Below are 26035 nucleotides of genomic sequence, written 5' to 3'. Positions count from 1 at the left end.
GTAGCAGGCGTTAGTGATAATTTGCTATTTTAAAGTGTGTTTAAGGAAAGATTAGATACCGTTTAAAATGAAATAATGATACGCGAGGAATATGTTACAAAATATGATAAGCATGTTGAGAATAAAGCTACAAAGTATTGATGATTATGAAGGAAATTTGATGGTAATGATGACAATATAGAATAAAACACTGTGAATTTTATTTAAGATCCATGTAGGAATAAGAAAAGATTTTCAGATTAGAAAAAAAAAATGATTATGATTATGAAAAGATCTACAGTAAATGTCATATTCAATGATGAAATGGACAAAATCGCTCAATGCTAAATACATGTATTTCGCGAAATCAAATCCTCAGTTGCCAAAATCAACTGCTCAAAAAACGAAATTGAAAGTGTTTTGAAGCGATTACTTCCTCCTCCCTCATCTCACCTATTTGAATGCACATTTTTCGAAATCATGCCCAAACACGAAATAGAATGTGCCTAAAACAAATTTGAAAGCACAATCTATGAAATCATTTGATCAAAGTCAGAAAGTCACTCTGATATTTCAAATGATTTGAAACGATTTCAAAGCAATTTGAATGCACTAAACAAATGCTATTTTTACGAAATTGACCGAGAAAAACATAACGAATAGTTTGGGTCCGGAGTAATGTGGGGCAGTCCATGTCTTTTGCTATTGTTGGGTTTATATCCAATGTTACTTTTGATAAGAGATAATGATTAACTTTTTGACATCTCTAAAACGCTTTAGAATTGCTAAATCAATCTAGTTTTCTTTGCACAAATTCTGAAGTCTTACAGAGAAACTACAGGAGGGCGGTAATCATTTTCACGCCATAGTTATGCAATGAATTATGTTATTCTCTATTTTTATGGACAAAAAAAAATTGGAATAGCATTCCGATTGAAATAAAACAGAGCTCATCGGTAATTGCATCTATAAGAAAATTAAAATTTCATCGAATGAATTCACACACTCAACTTTCATGGTATGTTTTCCTTAACCAAAATGTCAGTGTGTGTGTGTGTGTGTGTGTGTGGTTATGCCTACTGTGCTTACACTTGTATGTGCAAATTGAATGAATAATGCTTTGAAATCAGTTATATCATCTTGTTTTTTTTATTTGATGTCCTGAGGGGAAGGGCTTTTGTTCTAAAGCGTAGACTTCCTCTTTGACTCAGACATTTTCAAAATGTTATAAATATTTTGTAATGATGTGTTCTTGCTCACTCTCATTTTATTGTAATATAATTTTTGTGTGTGTGTGTCTTTTATAAATCTGTGCTTGTTTCTTTTTTGTATTTTTTTTTCAGCGAAAGTGTCGAATAAACTTAAACTCAAACTGATTAAAATCCAGACTCCGAGGTGTTCTTGCTCTTGTTCACAGATCCACTCTCCGTATTCCCCGCGTCCCGTCTCAGCCCGCAGGTGAATACGGCGCAGATAAGACGCGCGTAGGCTTGCCGGAAGTTCCGGTTGGTGGCACCGTAGATGATGCTGTTGATGCAACTGTTCATGTGCGCCATGACGAGTGCCACGACGTAGACCGTGCGTGGCCACGTGGCCTTAAAGTCGAACACGACGATGACGGCATAGGGTGACCACATGATGAGGAACACGATGACGATGGTGAGCACGCTGCGTAGGAGGCGGAGGTCGCTGTTCCTAATCGACTCCTGCTTTGTGGCCGATGCCGACTGCAGATCATTACATAAACACATAACGATAGAAACAAGGCGAGGTTAAGGCATAATTTACCATTTGCAGATGAAACAAAACCCAGCATTAGTGCTTTAAAACAGTTCTGAAATGTGAGTTAGGGATAGAAACAAACACTGTAAAAACTTGAATCGGTATATAATCAATGTTTATTATTGTAAAATACACAAAATGTAAACAATAGTTATTAAAAATTCTCTATATAAACTAGACCATCTGCAGTTACGGTTTATCAAGAAAAATACTGATATTTCATGATATTTTGGACTTTATTGTGAAAATATTATATGGTAGAATGTTTTGTGATATAGACCTATCCATCAAATATGATATCTTGAACATTTTTAAATCACTGCTCCTAAAGGTAAACTGGACCTTTAAAGTCATCTGGATGTCCTCATCATGTTCATTGAATATTTGCCCCAGGGGGAGCAATCCTGATCAGTAATAACGCAGCAGGATGTAGAATAAAGACGTTTTTGTTTTTGTTGTTGTTTTTTTTTTCTGCTAGAAAAGCATTGCATCTGGTGCATGAATATTTTTGCCCAAATATTGGAGAACTCCTCTTTTTTTTTGTGGAGGCTTGTAAATTTACTGCCGTGACATGTCTATGATGATGCCATCATGATCACCCGTCTCTCCTCGGGAGATGAAATTATCCCATTATCTGTTCGACTCCTTTGTATCAGCCTTGAAAGCCTTGGCCGCTGATATAAAAAAAAAGATGATCTCCTTACGTACTGATATACATGGATACCACAACCTTTGACGACATGTAGATCGGTTTGGTTTCCTACACTATCTATCGTGTTAAAGGTAAATATAAACAAAGTGTCATTTCAAAGGGGATGGCTAGTAGCTGATCAGTGGGAATCAGTGGGAAAGCTGGGGGATGATTGTTCAAATTCTTGTGGGATTCATTTAAGAGTACATTATGTATCTATTGCTCTTTGAAAATTATTTGCTTCATATATATATAATGTACTCTTAAATAGATCCCACAAGGATTGGAACAATCTTTCCCCAGCATTTCCACTGATTCCCAGTGATCAGTTACTAGTCATCCCCTTTAAAGGTAAATATAAACACAGTGTCATTTTAAATAGAGAACATCATCACATCTTAGGAGTCAGAAACAATAGTATGCCTACATCACAATCAATTTCATAGCTTGATGAGCACTCCGTCTTGTTATCTGTAAACTTTTGCACTGCAATGCAAAAAAAGTGATAATTAGTAGGGGAATTTGATTGATATATATTCGGTGCGTTGGTGGATGTATGGGAGAAAGATCAGAACAGAGTAATTTTGGATATACATGTCCTGAAAAGCCGTCAGTATTAAAAGTAAGTTGTTGTTGCTTGTTGTTACTCTTTTTTGGCCTTGTATGCATTACGCTATTACAATTTTATGTACACCCTAAAAAGTGAGGAATCGTCTTTCAAGTATTGTCATTTCAAAGACATTTCTTTTTTCGAGGTTGAATGATGTTAAAGATGAACCCATATGGTTTGTAGCAATGAAATAATAAAAAGAGGAAATGCAGTGAGTTGTGTCATGGACGGCAGAAAAATGTTTGTGTTGTCGTAGAAACTTCTTAAAATGCGCTGTAGCAGCTTTCATGGATTCTCTTCAGTTGGCGTAAGTATATAATAGAGCTATTTACAAGTCGTCCTGTGCTTCCGTTATGAACAAGCCCTGAAAGAACATCGTAAATCCCTTCTCACACACAAAGTTCGCGAGAATTGTACAATTATTGTTATTCAACTCATTCTAGCGCAATCTATCACAAAATTTTTACATAAATATTGCTGTTATATAATTCTACTGTCATGATTAGAAAAGCTAGTTGTTGTTTTGTGTGTGTGTGTGTGCACGTGTGTTGTGCGTGTGTATGAGTGTGTGTGTCAGGCAGCTAATTTACCAAAATAGGTCACCCATTCATGGGGTTCTCTTTTATTGCTTCAAAGCATGTTGCGAGCTCAAGCCTGCTCCTGACACCTCGTTATACAGCTTCTATACTCTTTACTTTTTCCTTCATGAAAAATGATGGATTCAAAACTCCCTACAAACCATGAAAGGATCGTACGAATCTTCCGCTCCTTTTAATCCGTATAGCCGTCAAAAGGGGCTTATGGAGGAGTTGAAAAGAGTACAACTGTATTACGAATCGCTGGCGGTATCTCATTCTGCTTCAGGTCTTACAATCAAGTAATATTGTCCAGACAAGCTTTGCCACAAATACTCTAATAATAGAGATTTGCACACTTGATTGACATCAGTTGGACCTGAATCCCTGTATTGTACATTGGTTAAAGGGATGGTACATTATTGGTGGGGATGAGAAATGGGTTTTTAACATTTTTGCGAGATATCAAGTAACCACTTAAGAAATAGTACAGAGCATACCATTCAACAGGAATTCAAAGTTTATTTGATGAAAATCGGTTTTGGAATGGCTGAGATATCCAAAAACAGAGTAAAACAAAGCGCGGTCGGAATAAAAGGTGGGTCCAACCTTTTATTAGTTTTGCCCTGTTTTGAGTATCTTGGCCATTTCAAAACCAATTTTCATCAAATAAACGTTGAATTTCTCTTGGAATTCCATGCTTCTTCATATTTCATAAGAGGTTTCTCATTATCTCACCCAAAAATATTAGAAGCTTGAAATTAGGTATCAACCAAAACTATACGATCACTTTAACCTACGACAGCAAAAGTAGATGCATTTCGTTGAAGAAAAAAGACAAAAAACTTGGGAGTCTCTAAGAGCTGAGAGGGAAAAAAAAGATACAGGTGGAGCGACACCCTAAAGCCTTGGTTAAAGTAAAGGGGAAGGGGTTGACTACAATATTCTTGTAATTCAGTGGTGACATTAGTAGAAAAAAAATGTTTAAGGCACATAATGCTGCCGAGTCGCCCTCACACATTTTTGTCACATGAGGAAATCTGAAAATCCTTGACGTTGCAGCTGCCAATCAATCCAAAGTAACGAACTGCTGATACTGTGGAGACTGTGCGAATTATCTTTCAGCAAATGTCATCCCCTCCCCCTTCACCTCCTGTTTACTGTATACTACGAGTTGAATTATTCTATTTTGCATCTACATCTGTAGCAAAATATTTACTCGACAACCGCTTGTGGTTTCCTATATCATCGATCCTATCATACTAGTCACGTGACCACTTTGTCGAAGCAGCTCAAATACCATGTCCAGCTATATCGTTCTACAGTGTGTATAAAGAAAAAGTAATCCAAATTTAGAGGGCTACCGTTTCATAAAATGTCAACTATGGGGAGCGCAACGTTGGTTGTGAGGTAAGGGGAACTCTTTTTCTTCCTATTGATACCCCCTCCCCCTTACTTGACGGAACACAGTGCCCCACAGTGTGTTCGCAGTGTGGTCACATTCTCGACTACGTGAAAACGCTCGAATTTCGTGTGGAGATGATTTCACACTGTGGTTTAGTTTTCACAGAGTGTTTACATGGTAATGATCTGTGTCACACTGTGATTTGATATGTGTTCATTCTGTTCAAACGCTCGAACAGTGTGAAGAAATTTCACAGTGTGTTCACAATGCGTTCACACCGTGTTTGTGGGACAATGCGTTCTTTCCAGCAGGGCCAATTGTGTTGACAAATGTCATGCATGACTGAGCACTGCTAACTTTAAAGACTAAAATGACAAGTTGCACTTTTTCCAAGTTTTAGCGTTATCATGAGGGAACATATTGAGTGTCTCATTGAAATGGATGAGACCTGTCCGTGAAAGTGGTTAAATAAGCAGACCAGGATGTCTGACTGCAGGTTTACAATTATCAGTATATTATTCATCATGTAATGAATTTTTCATGTTTTCTTTTCTTGGCACTAGCATATCTTAATGATAACTATCTAACAATAACCGTGCATGGAAACACATAACTGCACAGTTAAAAGAAAAAATAAGAAAAATACTTTGTAACTACCTGAACATCAAGGGGCCAGACTCGACTAGCATTCATGCTATTTTCTATTTCCTCATTGTCCTTGTCTTTTTTTTTTCTCAAAGTAAATGCATATTTGTAAACATGCTTGTGTTTAGAGTTTTCTCGTACTTTTTTTTTACGGTCCATAATCTTCCAAATTGCCATTGTCGGATAGATAACCTGCATAGTCACGCCGACAATTAAAGACCGTCTCTCTCAATCAGTTTTTTCTCTCTTCATATAAACACATACTCAGTATCTCGCAGCAACATATCATGTCTTTAATATCAACAGAGAAAAGGGTTGTGTGGGTCGGCCTTTGTGGGAGTGACCAGGTTATCCAGCATGTGGCCATTTTGAAGGTTATGGACCACAATAGGTAAGAGGAGATCCTAAACAAAAACCTGCAGTCGCGTATGCTGGCCTGTTTATTTGACCACTTCCATTGACAGGTCTATCCATTTCAGAGAGACACTCAAATGTTCCTTCATGATAACGCTCATAATTGGAAAAAGTACATCTTGCCATTGTTGTCCTTAAAGGTGACCTCCGGATGATTTTCAGATTTTTACATTTGAACAATTATAAATTAGTTATACTGAGGACTGAGTTTCAGAATTTGTGATAATTGGGATGAAGAATAAGAATATTTTCAAAATCTAGAACAAATTGCAATGAACAAGGATGATGACATGGCAGAGTCACCATACGAATGCATGAGTTGGGGCTCAAGGAAGCAGAACAAAAGAAGAAGGCTTGCATAGATTATACACAGGTGAACTCGCAAGCAAGCGGTATTGTAATGGAATTACACTGCTACATTTCTGAAATATGTGAACCTCCTATGTCATCATCCTTGTTCAGTGTAATTTGTTTAAGGTTTTTCAAAGTATTGTTTCTCTCCTCAAGAACCACAATAAATTCCACAAATCTATACATGGAGTTGTCGTTTCATGTACTACATGATGTGAAAGTATGAAAATCGTCTGGAATGTCCCTTTAATGTTAGCGTACTCAATCATGTATGATATTTGTCAGCATCACAATAGGTATCACTGGAAAGAAGAAGAGTAGTCCTTTCCTCACAACTAACACTGTGCTCCTATAACAATGTATAATTTACAGTTATGAAAAAATAGCCCTCTAAAGTTGGATTACCTTTTATTTGATATGCACTGCACAATATATTTATTGTATTTTCTTTAACACGCATATACCAATGATTTTAAAGCGTCGTTTCTGAAAATTTATTTTCAATGATTTTTATCTTTTGTTTCTCTTTTAAATTGAGATATAAGAATAATTTAAAGCTCACCATATCTGACTTCTTAAGGCTGTCAATTTCCTTCGTAGACCTTCGGGCATAGATAAAAATTCGGGAGTAGCAGAAGATGAGTGCCGACAACGGTATGCCAAAGCCAGTGGCGATGAAGAAGAAGGTATAGCTGTAGGACGTGGTGTAGTTGTACGTGCACAGCATGAGCTTTGGGTCGAACGAGTGGGCGCCCCAGCCCACCAGGTTCGGCATATCGATGAGGAAGCAGGTGCCCCATAACAAGATGAGGAGGAGCGGGAGAGTACGCCTGTTGAAGATCTGGTGGTAAACGTTGCGGTGGACGATGGCCACATAGCGATTGACGCCGACAGAAGCGATGCTCCACATCGAGCACGAACAGCTGAAAGTGGCAAAGTATATCATGACTGTGTATAAGGGGGTGTTGCAAGAAACTTGCAATTAATTGCAACTCCCTAAAATCTATTGCAAATCCTGAAATCCATTGCACACTTGCAATTAATTACAAGCCCCCTTCTTGCAACTGCATCTTGCGATTGATTGCAAGTTGCAATGGACCTATCTATTGCAAAGTTTCCAATAGATATTTGCAATGAATCGCAACTCGAATTTCTTGCAACACCCCCTAAAAGATGCAGAAACGAGGGACGGTATCAAACATATTTTTTTTAATACCAAACATATCACACACGAATTTCAATTACCTTCGAGAATGGCATTTAATCTGCATCATTCTGAGGGCAATTTATCAATTCAGAGAAGTCTAGAAAAGAAAGAGATAAGGGTTACTAACCAGACAATAGAAAATACTGAAATAGAATAGTAAGTAGGAAAGTTTTGACAATGTGAAGTCTCGCAAATTTTTGCCAAACAACCAAATATTCTCCTATAGTTATATCTATAGCGATTGCTAACTGGCTAATAAATGAGTCAATGATAATGATTATAATCACCTCACAATTTTTCTTTGATTATGTAGTAAGAAAAAGACTGACTAAAACTTACGCTTTTTTTTATTAAAAACTGTAAAACATAGATTTCTTCATGGGTGAATAAACTGTAAGGATCCGTCACACTATAGCGTATTATATCAGCGAATGCCTAGCGGGTACCAAGGGCAAAATTTGGCAAAGTCCAGATACGCTCCAATCCGCTCGAATTCTTGACCAAAATGTGGTTTTCGAACGTTCGCCTAACGAATGATGAACATAATTATATGCTAACCGTGCTAAGAGCGGATAAAGTAACGAATGAAAGCGAATGCGTACAGGTCATCCAATGAATGCTGAGAGGTTAAAACGAATGACCAGCGGATGCCCAACATAATAGGCAAAGCGATGCTGCGGCAATCCCGTGACTGATTTCGGCTGACGCACACTTCACCGAATCCTTTTGAGCAGTGACAGTCTCAAGTAATGTTCTAGCTGTGAAAATGGCCCAAAGAGAAGAAAGCAACCTTCCAAGCAGGCACAGAAATCACCACCAAGTACTACTGATGTCGCTATCCTCAGTCCTCAAGATTCCCCTAAAACTGCAATCCTTTCACTTCCTTCTGATGATCATGCGGGTAGTCCAGCATCCTCCATTGCGTCTGGTGCCTCCAACTGATCCCAGTCTGGACCTTCAGTGACAAAAAACAACAACAACAACAAAACAGAGGCAAACGCTGGAATTCTCACATCCCGGAGGCACAAGAGGATGCCCTATTTCTGATGACAATCTGATAAATGCTACCTATGCTGCCCAGATTTGCTGGGCGAATTTGGACGAACGGCGGACGAATGAGAAACGGGCGCAAAGCGAGCAAAACTTTCGAACAGCGGGATGTTAAACAAACACAATGCGGATTGTCATTCGCTTTGTCATCCGCTTAAGATTTTGGACTTGTCCAAAATCAAGATTTGGCGAATCTCTCCGAACAGCTAGCGGATACAGCGAACGTCAAACGGGTCACGAACGACGAGCAACGGATGTGGGAGTATCTTTGAATTTTCGAATTCGATGGGCATTCGTGGCTCGATCCGCTTTAGTGTGACGGGGGGGGGGGTGCGTAGGACTAGGGACAGATTACGCTTTAGTAAAAACGAAGAAAGAATCAATAAAAAGAACTTTAAAAAAAATCCAAAAATTTCAAGAGTTTATGTTATAACTATAAGTGCAAGTTTTGAGGCGATGTCATCAGCTCACTCATTTCCATATTTATAATTCATTGACCGTTAAATAAAAAAAAAAACCTGTTTAGTGTTAATTAGCAAAACTTCCCAATTTCATTATTTACCAAAATCTTATCCGATTTTCATAGAAATTTCACTGTTGTGCTTGTTAGATTTCACTCTTTCTTTGTCAGTACAGAAATCAAAATCGTGGCAGCCACATTGGACCCCATGTCACACGATGTCCGACTTATAAGGTAGCGCAAAGCAAAACATTCTTGATCAACGAAATCAATTAGAAAAAGAAATGGGCAGTGGAACGTTTGTTTGTTTGTTTGATTGATTGTCTCTTGTTTTTTAAGGGGGCTGCGGTCCCCATACCCCCTTCCCCTTATACGGGAAGAATTTAGCTGTAAATGATGTAAATACGGGTGTTCTGAGTTTTACCGCGATTTTTTTTTATTTCTTTTCTGCACATTTGCAAAATTAGTGTGGGGCGGGGGTTGGGGGTTGGGGAGGGGAAGCCCCTCCCCCACGTTATCTGTGATGAGGATGTTGAACTGTGTACAGTGTATAGTACCTATATACAATTTGTCAATTTCCAGTTGACAAAATGGACACAATTAATCTATCACTGCACAAGTTAGAATTTTCTCGTTCACAAACACGACCAGGTAACAAAATCTCTGTAAAAATCATTTGACACACAAATTTATCAGTAAACAAACATGATAGCAGTACTACCTTCATTAAAAAAAAAGTCATCATTCAGCGTCACATCTCACTTTCAAGCTCTCTGAATCAATGTTGTTAATACTTTCTGAAACAATTTGAAAGCCAATCTTAATTACAAAGAAAGATTAATCTAAAATAATATTAGTTATTGTCATGTGGCTTTCGCCCAAAGATTCCTTTCTCCATAAAACATTGTTTTGTCACCCTATTCCTGATGTTCCACATCCAAATTCATCATTTTTACACATCCATCATTATTCTCAAAATTGTTTCCTTGTTATAAAGCGATATTCACCTCCCCATGAAAATGCAGCCTATCAATCATCCAAAACACATATAGCCAAAGCTTATTGTTATCACATTATATATAAGGATCTACCCATAACGTTTCTTTAAAAACGTTAAATCAGATCGAATAACAACTAAGGAAGCTGATAGAAGGAAATACATTAATGAAGAAAGGCCAGACATCCGACGTTCAGATTATTTGCAGACACTATTGAGTAATCTATATCCCTTTTCAAGATGTCAGAAACTGATGCTAACATTAGTATCCAACTTTTCGTGAAATTTAGTTTAAATCCAGCATAGAAGAAGGCGGTGCAGCGGTAGTAGAACGTTTGATGTGGAATATACCTCGCCAGGATGTATTTCTTCATTTCTTTTCTTCTTCTTTTTTTCTCTCTCTCTTTCACTTCTGGTACTGTAAAAGGACGCACGCCATAAAAGTTGCATGTTGAATGGTTCTTATTCTTACTTTTCGTTGATCGATCTGTTGAGAGTATATTCTCCTCAAACATTGCAACAATCAGTGCAGCGTAGACACAACGTGATGTCATCTCCCTTCACTTCTCTTTAAAATCTGTTTAAAAACATTTGGTGTATTTGTTAGCCTAGCTGACCTTGCATCGATTGCTTGTAAGATATGAATCTCATCGGTCAAAGAAGAGAGAAAGAGAGAGAAATATCTATCATCATTTTCTTATTTATTCTGAACAAGTTCAACTTTTTTTGGCACATTACATGGAGTGTTATTAATGAAAAATCGATTTGGATTTTTAAAATATAGTAGCATTGCAATCTCATTTCTTGTCTTCTCCGACTTTTCTCGAGAGATTGAGGTGCATCTAGCCGGCATTCAGTGCCAGAGATAATGAAATCTTCTACATAGAAACGTTTCAATCCTTCCTTGGCTGAAAGAAATAGCATCTCCAAAGCCATTGCAGATATTTCATGTATGGTTTTTAACTCTGATGCCGGGTTTTCTTTTAAGTATAATATCATTGCATTCATGGTTTTGCAGAGTACCGCATCGACCGCCAATCAATATCCCTGAAAGTAACAAAGAACAAAAAGAAAAGGGAGAGGGATGTATATGGAGACGGAGAGAGAGAGAGAGAGAGAGAGAGAGAGAGGGGGGGGGGGGAGAGAACCGATCCAGAAGCTTAACAGAACAGTCTTAATGTCAGACACCATATTCCAGCGTGCAGTTGCAAACGTGTATCAAGCTAGTTAGTCAGTTGGAGAACAATCCACATCAAGATTAACAAAGAATAACTTTCAATATGTGAATAATATTCATGAGAAGAATAGTATCTCTATCGGTATACTGCATAAGCTCCGTACAATACTGCAGTTACATACTCTGTTTATGTTTAATACTGAAGAGTTTGTTTGCAAAAACCGATAAGTCCATATTTGCCAAATGGAGATATTTGCGATTAAAGGTCAAGAAAAATAAAGAGAATAATAAGAAAATTTTTGTTTCTCTTGACCATAACTTCAAAAATATACCTTTATATGTAGTGACCAATATATCATTTAAAAAGGTATTATTTTGAACTTTATGACAGAGATCGTACTTCAAAATCTTCAAAAAATGGACTTATCGGTTTTTGCAAACAAACCCTTCTTATATAATGCCTTTATCTTGCCTCATTTTGATTCCTGTAGTCTTGTATGGTCTGGAACCAGCCTAACTAATTTGTGTCGCTTATTTGTTTTACAGAAAAAAAGCAATTCGAATTTGTTCAAACGCTAACCCTCTTGACCACACTGCTTCATTTTTCAAAAAAAAAAAATTGAATACTCTCGCACTGTCTGACAGTGTCTCAGTCAAACTTGGTCTTTGTATGTATAAACATTCGAATGCAATTTTACCTGATATTTTTGATGGTTGTTTTACACTGAAACGTACATTACACAACATTGAAACTCGAAATAAGGACATTATTGTGTTGCCATTTTGTCGTTTGAATATAAAACAAAAAATTCCATTTTATATAAGGTTGTAATGTTCTGGAATGATTTAGATTAAATTTTAAGAATGTATTCACTTAAAGTACTTTTAAATCTAGATATAAAAGATATCTTTTAAAGGCCTATTGAATTGTATTATTCAATCTTTGTTAGTTTTGTTCTGTCTGTTAGTTATATTTGTGTAATGTAGTAGCATATGTCTTTTATTTCATTTTATTTGTCCATGTAATCTGTAACTGTCATTAAGTTCTCTGAATGTAATTCTGAATCTGCGTTTGCATGTATATTCTTATGTATCCAACTCTACAAAGGGGATCACTTGTCTCAAGCCTTTGGCTTTCTTTGTGAACTCCCCGACACACTTCACACTGTGTATATTTCTATTTTTATGATTATCAATAAAGTGAATTGAATTGAATTGAATTGAATTGAATTGAATTGAACATCTGTGATGAACACGTAGAAGTAGGATTCGAAATGATCCTGATTTGAACTGAACTGGATCGAATGAAGAAAACAGCAGTCTAATGTGTATCTTATTGAAGGTATTTGCAATGGGAGCTATATAATTATTATCGCATTTGACCTGTACTCATTGCACGTAACAACTCAAACATTTTGGAAAGGAAATCAAATTTTCTTAATATTGAATTACTTTACGTATGTGTGTGTGTGGGGGGGGGGGGGGTGTGTGGGTGTGTAGGCCTATATATGTTTTTTGTTTTGTTTTTTGCTCACTATAACATAATGATATGGATCTTTACGAATTAAGCGCACGTTGATGTTGATGAAGGATGCTATTCCTGAAAGGAACCGGTGGATGAAAAGAGAAGAGTGTTTATACTATGGTTCTCATTTACGATCTGGGACTAAATTAACATGGTTGCTTTCCCTGACTGGCGTCGAGTCTTTCTATCAGAGACTTAATAATCGATAAGCAAGGGAACAGAACGTAATTAATCAGTTCCGCTTCTCACTTCTCCCGCCGCGTAATCTACGCGAAGCAAAAATGCCGGGAACCGTTGCTGATGCACTAAAATGAGTACGATATGAAAGCGTCACCGCACCTCGACAGCGAACGACATGAGAACAATACAGTACGTATCAGTTGTTATTCACGGTCAACACTGATTTTACTTGCCTATGTTTTAAAATCAACCTATTCAATGTCCTAGGATTTTTCGCAATTGCCTGTAAAACTGGGTTGAATAGTTAGATACCAATTACGGCTACTCATAATACGGACTGTATAAGAGCTGTCAATTCATCAATGCCATTAATTGCGTGTCATTACGACTTGACCTTACTCAGTATTATTGCCTTTTTTCTCACATACCTGTCTTGCTCGCTATGTATTGCTAAAAAAAAAAATGGAATAGAATTTCATTTTCATTTCATATTATTTTCATATTTGGCACGAAAAGGGGACAGAAAGAATACAAGACCAAAATTATATGGCATATATTATCAGGTGAAATTTCAATGAAGTCGGACTCAAAACACTAAGCTCTGTTTCCAGCAGCGTTGGCCTATGCTCATTGTACGAGAAATATTATGGGGCCTACGTAAAAGCAAGCTTGTTCAGTCGTAGGTCCCAAGAAGAATTTTCGTGTTTCGAAATCAAAATAAAAAGAAGGAAGCATTTAGGATTACATGGAGGATTTTTGTTTGTTTGTTGTATCATATTATCCTATCGCGAAAGACGAGAAGCCCGTGTGGTTCTGATATGAAAAGGAGAGCAAGAGAGGGAAAGAGAGAGAGAGAGAGAGAGAGAGAGAGAGAGAAAGAAATAGAAAAAGGGCAAGGGGAGAGGGAGAGAGAAATAGGGGGAGGGGTGCACCAGTGGGGTATTATCATAGATGGCAAGATCACTGCATTACGTTGAGTTGAGGGTTATTTTAGCAGCATAGAAAAAAAAACCCAACTTTTATCCCTTGCAGTCATGTAATAATCACGTGATATGCTCTTTTCGAAGGGATCGGGTAAAACCCCCAACATCAGTCAGTTTATTCATGTATTGATACGAGCTTATGTCAAGATACTAATTTATTTTCATCTAGTGATCCATATTCTGTATGTCTGTAACTCTGCATAATACCATTTTGCTCAAACTGATAAATTGAGAGGGATGAATGACAGGTATAGACCCATTGATATAGTTATGGCAGCTCCAAAATGTCCACTACCAAAATGCGTTGTCCCCAACTCATGTCAAAATTACCCAGCTGACAGAAAATTTGAAATGATCAAAAAACTGGAAAGAAAATGTCGCGTGATAAAAAAAAAGAGTTGCACTGCCAATTCCACTACCCATTAGAGTTACTGCCGTTATAGTATGAAGAGAACATAAATGTTTTTTTTTCTCTCTCTTCTGCAGAATAATGGCAAATTTGTCCTTGCGCTGATTTATCCTGAGCCATGGTTTCACGGTGCTGTTTTTAAAGATCACAATTAATAAGGCTTTACTCGATTAGTCATTGATAACTTAAGTTTCCAGGGAGTTACGAACTATTCTTAATTGAATTAAAATTTATGTATGATGCTGCTGGCTTTATCTGTATTTTCGACATAGCATTACAGTATACACCGCTTGCATCACGCATAATGTATTATGAACCACTATAGGCCTATATCTATGACGTGGTTTTAAATGTGGACGCCCGTGTCAGACGATTCAAATTTGGAAATGTATGTTTCTACAATGCTTCAAGATTTTTCACTTCAGGTATATACATTGAAATTATATATATGTATGTATATATATATATATATATATATACAGTCAAACCTGCCTTAGCGGCCACCTCTCTATAGCGGCCACCTGTCTATAGCGGCCACTGAAAAATCCCCCCGAGAGAAAAGCCATGTTAAAGACCCTGTGTATAGCGGCCACCTGTCTAACGCGGCCAGCGGCCACAAATTTTGTTTCCCGCGGTAGATTTTAACCTGTCTATTAAGCGGCCAAAAACCCGATGGAGCCGTAGCCGAGCTGATAATTCAGGGTGTTTTTCTGCTTTTTAGCCGTGCCAGTCATTTCCGGGCAACATTCAGTGATCGCCACCGTTGCATTCATCACTTATTCAGTCACAATAATGAACTAATTCATGACTGTGCACATGCTACATCTAGTGTACTGTGCAACAATTTCATAAACACCGGCATTGTTCTACGCATGATACACACGTGTGCATACGTACACACATAAATACAACAATGATACATGTACATGTAGGCAATGCACACAAAGTTGGATTACCTGTCTATAGCGGCCACCTGTCTATAACGGCCACTTTTTCCGTATCCCTTGGGTGGCCGCTATAGACAGGTTTGACTGTATAATATATGTATATACATATAATTATACATTGTATACACACACACACTGTATAGCTGCATAGCTTCTGTGATCCCTCGCATTTATCATGCCCAAGTTGATTCACATCTTCGGGTTCGTGTGTGTGTGTGTGTGTGTGTGTGTGTGCGTGTCTTACAGAGAGAGTGTCTGTCAGTTCATGCACGTGTCAATACATGCCTTGGTCATTTGGCCTCTGCTTTTTAAGAGAATCCTGCGTAATGTAAGCCCCTGTCTATCTCTAGCTTCAAAAATTATGCTGGCAGTAGTCAGTTATAATTAAGATCATGAGCGCAAATGTGAATAATTTAGTATGATGTATTCTCCCCTTTCTATGCTACATTTATCATGATAATAAACTTCTTTGCCGAAATGATGGTGACGATTTCCTTTTGTCTTCATTTCCATTAACCGTTGTCAGACGAAAACATTTGATCTAGAAAAGAGGAGTTCATGAATGCTAAAGTTTCATCATGGAGAAAGAAAAAAAAGGTGATGAAAGTTATTGATTGTGATAGATTAATCCACCTTTATTATTTCTGCTATTCTTAAACACATATTGCATAAAGCAGACTTTGGCGTTAAATGTGCTTACCGTCTACAGATAAGGACTTTGTCTTTGCTGTGAAGTCAGTATGGGTTACAGTTCGTTATTCCGAAGATTCGTTATTCCGAATGATCGTAATTCCTAAATTAAGTAAGTTTTTTATTTAATGTCCATTGTTCCGAAGGCTCGTTAATCCAAAACTGAATGAGAAAATAGATAGAGTTCGTTATAGAGATGTTATGTACACACATACACACACACACACACACACACACACATGCAATACACATACTTATTGGCAAACTGGAATACAATCTCCTTCTCCATATGCCCCTCCTTTTCAACATCATTGTCATCAGGATGAATTATGCATGATGCCGAAACATTTACCGTAAGATGTCATCAAAAAAAAAACAACAACAACACACACACATGTGTGTACTGATCATCCCCTCTGACAGTACCAACCTCTACAACTCGACAAAAAAGTTGACCCCCCTCCCTCGTCCCTCTAGGTTTTGCCTTTTGAACCTTTTGAATAATGAAACCCATTTCGTGTTTGGATTCAAAGAACCTGCAAAATAAAAAAATCTTTATTTCCATTTTCAGATTATCGAACCTTCGGAATCACACCACAATCCCAAACGAATCCATTTTCGTTCTAAGATTAACGAACATCTACATTTAGGGAACTTGTGTGTTGTAGAATAAAGAGAACCTTCGGAATATTTAAACGAACATGACAATTATCACAACTATTCAAATATCAAACCTCATTTTCAACTTAAAAGGGCGGTACGAGGACAGTGGTGATTTGTGCAAGCTTTTATTGGGTTTGATTGATACCCTGATACAATATACACTACTCAATGTTAATGTCAACGGTAAATTCTGTTAAACACGAAGAAACACGAATTAGCCAACCAAATGCATGGTGAACAAAACTATACAAGCGCAGGGCCGGCGGAGCGTTTTCAAAAGTTGGGGGGGGGGGGGGGGCACTTCCGGGCTTCATGAGCTAACAAGCACAAGAAAAAAGAAATGTCTTCAGCTCATCTCTCCCCTACCATTTCCGGGTTTCTTCAGCTGACAAGCAAAAAAAAAAAAAAAAAAAAAAGGTCTTCAGCGGAAAAACATAACCTTTCCGCGCTCACACTCCAAGATCTCTATCTATTTCTATTTAGTGGCACTTACGTACTTCCAGGTTAAACAAAAAAAGTGGGGGCCCAAAGTGATGACACCTTATGTATTCCTTTGTATGGTGCACAAAAAGTGGGGGCCCGAGCCCCCCCCCCCCCCCCCCCCCCGTTCCGCTGGCCATAAAGCGTATGTACAAATGTGCGCAAAATGGTGAAATGTTTACTGTTTACGAGATACTATTTATACTATAGAAATTAAGAGGGTTTGAAGAACAACTGAAATGATGTAATCCGCAACATATTACCAGAAAGTTCTGTACAGGATTTCAAAACCGTTCCTCTGTCATACCGCTTAAAAATTTTTGAAATCAAGAACCTCTTCTTTGGCAATTTGGTCTTCATGTCAAAAGTCTAGTATATGGAAGAGCGCTGCGGCTCGGAGCTTGAAACATCACAGCCAGTGGAATGATATGGATTCAATTCCTATACTGTAGAATCTTCGCATAAATTTGATCAAATTAGGAAGACTTGCCACTCCTTCTCTATCCTCTCCCAGCTACAATCGATACAATGGACCATTAATACAATAAGCATTGCACGCCCGCGTGCAGACAAACAAAAGGACCAAATTCGCCCGCTGAGTTATTTTTCACACAAACAAAATATTAATTCCATTAAACGCCACTGATTGCTTTTTATGGGTGCTGTTCGTTATTCCGAAGGTTCGCTATTCCGAAGGTTCGTTATTCCGAAGGAAACACGCAAATTCCCTATACAGGTTCGTTAATCCGAAAATTTGTGGCGTTATTCCGAAGGTTCGTTATTCCGAAGATTGGTTAATCCGAAAATGAAATTCAAAACAATGAACCTTCGGAATGACGAATCTTAGGAATAAAGAGCTTTCGGAATAACGACCCTCCGGAATAACGAGCTGTAACCCTTTTCATTTCCTCCTCATGGAAATCATAGCCTTGCCAAAGATATTTCATTAACACGCACTTTTAATACCGAGACTGATAATAAAAGGTCTTCTTAGTTCCTTTCACGGTGGATGACTGGCAATATAATATTGGATTCATACCCTTGGATTTGACAGTGTATACCATCATGCACTAAAACTGATTAATGATGATGCATCTCTTCATCAGGACATCTATGATGTCTACACTGACAACCATCATCTGTTTATTTTTTTTCATGACTTCTACGGATCTAACAACGTAGTGCCACGTTAAATCTTTGTTCGTTTCATCTCGAATTTTCGCAGTATTATCTTTCAGCAACTAATATAATGGGACAGCGAAATATTTACATAACTGCAGTCTTTCTTTGTTTTCTGAATTTTGATAAAACATATAGAGCATCAATCACTCCTGATTTAGACTGCAGCGGGTGATTTTTTTTTTCACTGTGTCTAGTTCCATCATTGCCTGACCGAGGAGAAAAAAGTATTTCGAATCTTAACGGATCAATGACTGCACACGTATCTGCAGCCCTATCGAGTCAACCGTAATAATTAATTGGCAATATACGTAAATCCGACCATCCGTTTGAGCCTATTGTATTACGCAAGCCAATTTACAGTGACAGACATCGATATAAAAAAAGGTCGTTCCCCTATTGCCTGCCTCCATATGAGTTCAATTAAAGTGAATTTGCGATGCATATGCGCGTTGACCTGTACTGATTATATTATTCTTTTCTTGCGGTTTCTATACACCACCCTCATCCCCACCCCCCCACCCCCCCAAAACCCCCAAAACAAAAAAAAAACAAAAAAAAAAACTTTCCAAGCCAAGCCTCTAAAAAATTACATTGTGTCAGTATTGGTAAGGTAGTTGTAATAGGAAAAGACACTACAGAATGCACCTTCCTTTCGACTGGGCGTAACTAGTTTCTGTAGCTGCTCTGCCTTTTGTTAATCATAAATTATAACAAAGAAACATGCAAGTTATGCTCAGTCAAGGAGAAAGTGCACTCTAATTTTTTTTTTTAATCAATCAGTCTTTTAACGATGATTTGACAGATGATGTCATAGACACAATCGTGGTTTGACAGGCTATGTTTTGGGCTTATCCATGTAATCTGAGGGAAAAAATTGTTTAAAATAATTGCAGTGAAAGATAGATAGCATTCACGTATTCAGATAGTCAATGATTGGCAAAGTAAGCGATATGAGGGTATCATGAATCAACACTAGTCAATACGGACTTGCAACGCATAGTTCCTTTAACGCAAATTTTTGTTGACAAGTACGAAATAGTGAGCTTCATGAATTATTTTGACATTATTTAAGCAGGAGCAGAAAAGACGCGCAAGTATGATCAATAATATTAGTCACAAAAATTATATCAATTTATCATGTAATTTCAATTTCAACCTATTTTTTGTACTCCCTACGAAGAAAATGGGTATTAGACGAAATTGATACTAGACAAAATGAGTTTAGCCGTATAGTGTTGTTAGACTAATTGGGAAGTAGGCCAAGTGGCACTAAACCGTAAACATAACAGGGCCCAACTTTTTTTCTCTGGTGGCCCGTTCGGGCAACTTAACTCTTTGAATTCAATATTTTTGTGGCCCGAAAAAAGACAGTTGCCGGAAATATGAGAAAATATAAAAGGTAATCTTCAATGTTAGCTGCTTGATGGAACCACCAAAAGAAAGCCTTTTTGAAAATATTGAGTGTACCGACATCATTTTTTTTTTTTTTTTTTTTGGCCCAGGCCACCGGGCCACCGCTAGGCTAGTGTCAAAGGTAATGCTTTGTATGGATACACCCAACGCAACAACATCGAAAAGCCATGCAAAATTCACTATTAATCTATTAAAGCACGAAATTATGACACATCGTTTAAAGTAGATGTGAGATTTTAGAATAATAGTTTCATTCTTGCAAACTCTAACTCACAAACAAACGTATTGCTGCTGACCACTATACTATCAGACACCAATGCTTTGCAACAATTCATTTTAGTGGCAATTACGTCACTTAGGGCTAGGAGTTTAAGTCGAAAAAATAAATTCCTGGTTAGTTTTATTTTTCAATCTTTATTATTTCTAGTTCGATCGTTGTTAGTCAGGTCAACCATCGATTTGACCTGTAACCCTGCACCTTATGGAAGCAAAGCCAGTTTGTGGTGTCTTCGTTGCTTGCCCTAACATATCTGAATAAGCCAGATTGGGATTCAACTTTGAGCATAAGCAGAAAAAAGGGTCACTTGTACCAGCAGAGCATGTTGGTCTTTAAATTCACTGAGATAAGCATCTGCAATGTAATGATTATTCAAGTGTACTTATAAAGTGGTGCTTGCTATAAGTACATCAATCTGACAGCAAAAGCGGTGTTTGACGATATCAATAGAAGAAAAAAAAGATTGTTAATATATTCAGTGGAAAAAAATGAAATGGATGCTTTCCAAAGTGCTAATTGATGGATCATTCTGGCCACCTGATTATGCGCAAGTACATCCTTTGTTTGAACATGACTGATAAATTTCATAAATTGTTACTCTGGGCAATTTTAGACATTCTATCGCCTTGAAAACTAGTGCAGTGCCCAATCAACTGAAAAAAAAGAAGACATGTCATTTTTATCCATTATTTGCACATGAGCTAACCCCGAAGTGGCTTATTCGCCTCCCCCTTTCTCCCTCCCTCCCTCCGTCCTCCTCAAACCACCGCCAACAGCACCTGCAGGACCATTACATTACTCTTGCGACTTTTTTGTCCACGTTTCAAATGCAACTGTCCCAGTAGTTACCAGAAACTCCTGATTCACTTTCCCCATGCAATGCCCATGCTTTCCCCTCTACGCAATGTCATGAGAAAAGACAATACATATTCATGAATTTAATTTTGCCTTCGAGAGCATCAGCAATTCAAAAAGTGATAATCAAGATAGATTATGATAGATAATATGATACAAAACAGGTATTTCTTTTTGTCATACAATGCAATTGTCACACGCTTTATGTCTTCAAGATTTAGAATAATTCCCCTGCTGGAAAGAGCACAGTGTCCCACAATGTGTTCACAAGCGTTCACATAGTCGACTATGTGAAAACGCTCAAATTTTTACAGTATGAAGATGAGTTCAAACTGTTTTGTGGTTTTTCACAAGAGTTCACATGATAATGTTCTGTTTCTGACTGTGAACTGATGATTCACCGTGTGTTCGCAATATCAAAACGCTCGAACAGTGTGAAGAGATTTCACAATGTGTTCACAATGAATGCACACTGTGTTTCACTTTGCGTTTCACACTGTGGGACACAGTGTTCTTTCCAGAATTTTTTTCTTCTTCATCACTATCATCGCGTTATTTGAAAGGGTTAGAAAGAATATAACCGCTCTCTTCTTCATGTTGTAGTTTTCGTTTCATGATAATGACGCTGCTTCTTTTTACGTCTATGCAGAATATTGTGATATGCACTATAACTGATCACATCTTGACATTTTCTACGTTTCTTCTTCTTCTTTCAAAGTCAAAGTTACAAATCATACACTTTGACAAAGAACCCACCTGGTTATACACACAACGCCGATGATTTGGCACAGCGCCTCCTTGTCACTAAAAAACTCTCCTGCGGTCACCAAGCCAGTAATGGCGAAAGGATTCAGAAATGCCGAAACGCAGAGATCGGCGACAGCGAGGTTGACCACGAAGGCATTCCCTAGGATGCGAAGTTTTCGATGGGTGAGAACGGCCCAAATAACGAGGACGTTGCCGATGCAGCCGACCACAAACATGAACACGGTAACGAGAAGGAGCAATTCATTGACGACATCGTCGTCCTGATAAGGGTTCACGTAGTGTACATTGGTGACGCGAACAGCTGTAGATTCAGCATGATCGCTCACCCACAAAATTTCCGTGAAAAGAGTTGATACGACACTCCCGTTCATCGTAGCCGTCATCTTTCCCCTGATCGGACAACCCAATTACTGTAGTCTTTCCCGTCCCCCGTGTCCCCGCTACTCTGGGCAAAGCACCAGTGGACACGCGGCAGCCTTGGCACGTATATATACCCCTATCGGATCGGAATGAAATCCCGAAGATGCGTTTTACCGGTCGATCGTGTGCAACGTCTGATACCCGCTTTAATAAGCCCAACTAAGATTTCCCGTGATCAAATTATATCAGTGATACTGAAGTAACGACGTCGTAACCATGAAAACTTCAAAATTATCCAAAGTGCGCCCTCAGAGTGTATATGTTCGTGTACTTTTATATATATATATATATATTTTTTTTTACTAATCCAGTCTTCAACATTGATTCGATTACTTGAATCATTATTTAGTTGATCAATTAGACATTCATAATTTGCACACCCACGAATTTTGGAACCTGTAGTTTAAGAGTTCAGTTTTTTTTTTTTAATGTAGGTCTCTTCATCAATTAAGGTTCTCTTACTTCTTCGAGACACCTGTCGAACAACGAAACGACTATGATTTTTTTTTTTTGCTTAGTAGTTCGTGATTTATTTTTTTGATGTGCAATACAAGCACGTGGTTTTATGTGTTTCTATCTTTATAAGATATTCATTTATGTCACAGAAATTGTGATTCCTTTGAGAAATATACAAATATAAAAGATAGAATGAATACAATTTATTTCAATTTTGACAATTAGCCGTTCAGTTCATGGGCTGCTTGGTAGCTATGATTGCACGTCATGAGACCGACAACGACGAGATAGAGCCCACGAGTCATACAGCCCATGAGTTCGACACTAAGCTAACAAGGCCCACGAGACCGACACATGAACTAAGCCCCTCGTTGTATCTGTCGAACTCGTAGGCTGTTTTTACCTAGTGTCGAACTCAAAGGCTTGTCGAACTCGTGAGCTGCATGACTCGTGGGCATGTCTCGTGGGATGACCCCGGTAGCCATTGGCCAATGTGGTCCCAATATATCCAATTGACTGAAAAGTTCATACTTAATACTTAGTCCCTTTTTTTAATAGTGAACCAAAAGTGGTTTAGCATATAAACTGACAACTATAACAACAAAATTCAAACTGTATTTATACGCAAGTTATTTGAGTGGTCAAACCAGTCAGAGCAAAAGATGAAAAAAGTTATAAAATAATTCATCTTCAAGCCTTTGAAATGTCAATTTCTTAATAACCTTATACGATGCAAATGACCATTCATGGATTGTGTAAATGAAGTGACTATTCCTGTTGTGTCTTAACCAAAAATCTTTTGAAAAATTTTCAGTCAAACATAAAGAAGTTAAACTAGAAATATCAGATAAAAGACAAACTGATTATTTGAGTGATAAGCCCGTTCTGCTGTCACCTCAGCTTGTACTTCAGAGTTTTGGGGAAGGATAAAATGCATATTTATGCTTCGGCTGGTAGATAGGGCCTACCATGTGGTAAGAAAGGGCAAAGATATGATTACACTTCCCAAGGATCTTTTCACTGGTATTACATAATGTAAGTGCGAACTTTACTGTACAGTGTTGTGTTCATGCCCGATATGGTTGATACATATTACGTAGCCTATGTGTGTGCGTGCGGCCTTGTGTGCTTTGGGAAGGCCAACGATGAAACTCTGTAGGAGGGTTATATCGGTTAAAAGTCGGTGGAATGAAGTGAAGAGAAAAGATAGCAATGAAAACGGATAACGCAATAAAGACATTGTATCGACTGGGGGCCAGTACAATGTATATCATAACGGTGAAGAGAAAAGATGGCAATGAAAACGGATTATGTTATGAAGGCACCTGCATGAGTAGAAAGATGACAAGTTTGTTTCCCGTGAGGTGATGCTCATTACCATTTTATGATACCTTTCCTAAGGCCTGTTGCATAAAGCGTTCTCACTGAGAAAACTCGTGCTGATTTGTAGCAGAAATTTTCCTGTGGTAAAGTAAATGACGCAATCATAATAACCCGAATTTTTCTGTTCTTTTTAGCATTTAGGATTATTATTATTCTTTTTAAGGTCTGGAAGGAGGCGGACGTGACGTGACGTCAGCCTTGATATATTCTTTTTCCCATACTAAGATTTTGACATTACGTTTTGGCAATAACCAGATCGTTAGTTATCGATATCTCGACAAAGTGAATCGCAATCGCGATGAGGCTGAGCCGTGCGGCGAGCTATATCGCCTGCGCTGCAGCATCAGCTGTTAAATTACCACCGTGCATGCAGTTTGTTATACAGCAGCTGGCCAATAATTCACCCACTTCATATGTGTATGTATATACATATATATATCAGGCGTACACATTGTAACAATTATTAGTGTTTTTATTTTCAGAACTTCATGATGCTTGATATCATCCAAATACGCCACTCACTGTTTTCGAGGTACCAGCTGAAATTATGGATTCCTCGGTGACTGGCATTGCACTATTTTCTTCGAGCAGTCGCCCCTCTGAAAATAGTGCTATGCTAGTTACCGAAGAATTCATGATTTTAACTGGAACCCCTCAGTGCAGGATGTAGTTGATTATAGCCTGGCCTCTTCCTTAAAGATCCTGTTTACCTTTGGGAAAACTGATTTTAAAAGTGTTCAAGATGTCACATTTGATGTATTTGTGTAGGTTTGTTGTATCACAAAAGACCCGACCATTTTCTCTATAAATCATAACTGTAGACGGTTTAGTATGGAAACATTTTTATTACAACTACTGTTCCCATTTTGTGTAATTAACAATACTTAACTGTGATTATACAGATTCAATTTTTTTTACAGTGGTTGTTTCTATCCATAACTCACATTTTAGAACTTTTTTAAAACACTAATGCTGGGTTTTGTTTCATCTGCAAATGATAAATTATGCCTTTTAACGACAGGAGGCTTTGACATTATACAGCATGATTTCAACGCGTAGAATGCTTAAAAGTGATACGAGCAAAAAGTCGCTGTTTGTTTGCTGAACTATACATTAACTTGATAGCATGGCCTCTGACTTTAATAAGCCACAGAAGGCTTTGGCACTTAAATACACGCTGTCATTGTGTAGAATGCTAAAAGAGCAAGGGCGGAAAAAAATATTGTTTAAGTGCTGTAATATACATTATTTAACAATGCTTGATAGCCTGGCCTCGGACTCGAGCTACAAAAGGCTTTGACACTACCCAGCTACGCTATGAGCGTGATAGATGGTTTAAAAAAACGAAAAAAAAAAACCAACAACAACAACAACAAAAAACCAGAAACAGAGGTGGGCGGGCAAAATACATTTGTAGTCACCATTAGTGTACACGGGAGTCACTACCTATTGTGGATATGACATGTACGAAGTGTGTGTGTGTGGTTGGGTGCGGGTGTGCGTGTGTGGATGAGCGCTGGATTTCTGAGTTGGGAAGGCAGGTGTAGGCCTATATGTGAGGTATTGGTACGGACTAGAATGCATTACCCTTGTTCTCACCTCGCTACCAAGGCACCAAAATGCACCAAAGGCACCTTAAGACTTCCACGCCTTTGCAATAATATACATACATACATATATATATATATATATATATATATATATATATATATATATATATGTATATATATATATACATATATATATATATATATATATATATATATATATATATATATATTTATTTATTTATATATATATGTTTGTGTGTGTGTGTGTGTGTGTGTGTGTAAAGGCTATAGAATGTTGTAAAGCAGTATCGATACAAAAACATATGGCGAATCAGACAAGACTTGTTACTTTCCTCAAACTTCAACAAGATACTATTTATTTGCGTGAAAATCGCGTGACCCTTCAAGCATTTATGCCCGCACTCCTTGAAGGTAGGTTATGAATTATAATATGATTATTTTCTTTGCACATCGCGAAAGAACAAACTGCAGCTAATGTCAAGGTATTGGT

At 37.8% G+C, this 26035-nt stretch overlaps 1 protein-coding gene across 1 annotated transcript; it reads right to left on the bottom strand.

Annotated features, from left to right (window-relative positions):
• Positions 1-1355: 1355 nt before the first annotated feature.
• Positions 1356-22098, bottom strand: LOC139723825 (melatonin receptor type 1B-B-like). The gene is made up of 3 exons (XM_071635032.1): positions 21704-22098; positions 7015-7375; positions 1356-1706 (listed from the first exon to the last, which is right to left on the bottom strand). Exons 1-3 carry the CDS (start codon positions 22096-22098, stop codon positions 1356-1358), a joined length of 1107 nt encoding a protein of 368 aa, XP_071491133.1.
• Between the last annotated feature and the right edge of the window lie 3937 nt (positions 22099-26035).

The sequence above is a fragment of the Diadema antillarum genome, unplaced genomic scaffold (assembly GCF_040938485.1).
Source record: "Diadema antillarum isolate AM-2024a unplaced genomic scaffold, OU_Dant_1.0 scf00000201, whole genome shotgun sequence".
In the NCBI taxonomy this organism is placed as follows: domain Eukaryota; kingdom Metazoa; phylum Echinodermata; class Echinoidea; order Diadematoida; family Diadematidae; genus Diadema; species Diadema antillarum.
Note: the sequence above shows the minus strand (reverse complement) of the source record. Positions and strands in the feature narration are given on the sequence as shown.

Bases quoted from the DNA above. Each gene is read 5' to 3' on its own strand.
- LOC139723825 (XM_071635032.1), bottom strand. From the start codon at position 22,098: ATGACGGCTACGATGAACGGGAGTGTCGTATCAACTCTTTTCACGGAA. The intron at 7,376-21,703 runs GTGGGTTCTTTG...TGCCACTTTCAG, and splicing joins GGCGTTGTGTGTATAACCAG to CTGTTCGTGCTCGATGTGGA. The intron at 1,707-7,014 runs GTGAGCTTTAAA...AATGATCTGCAG, and splicing joins GCCTTAAGAAGTCAGATATG to TCGGCATCGGCCACAAAGCA.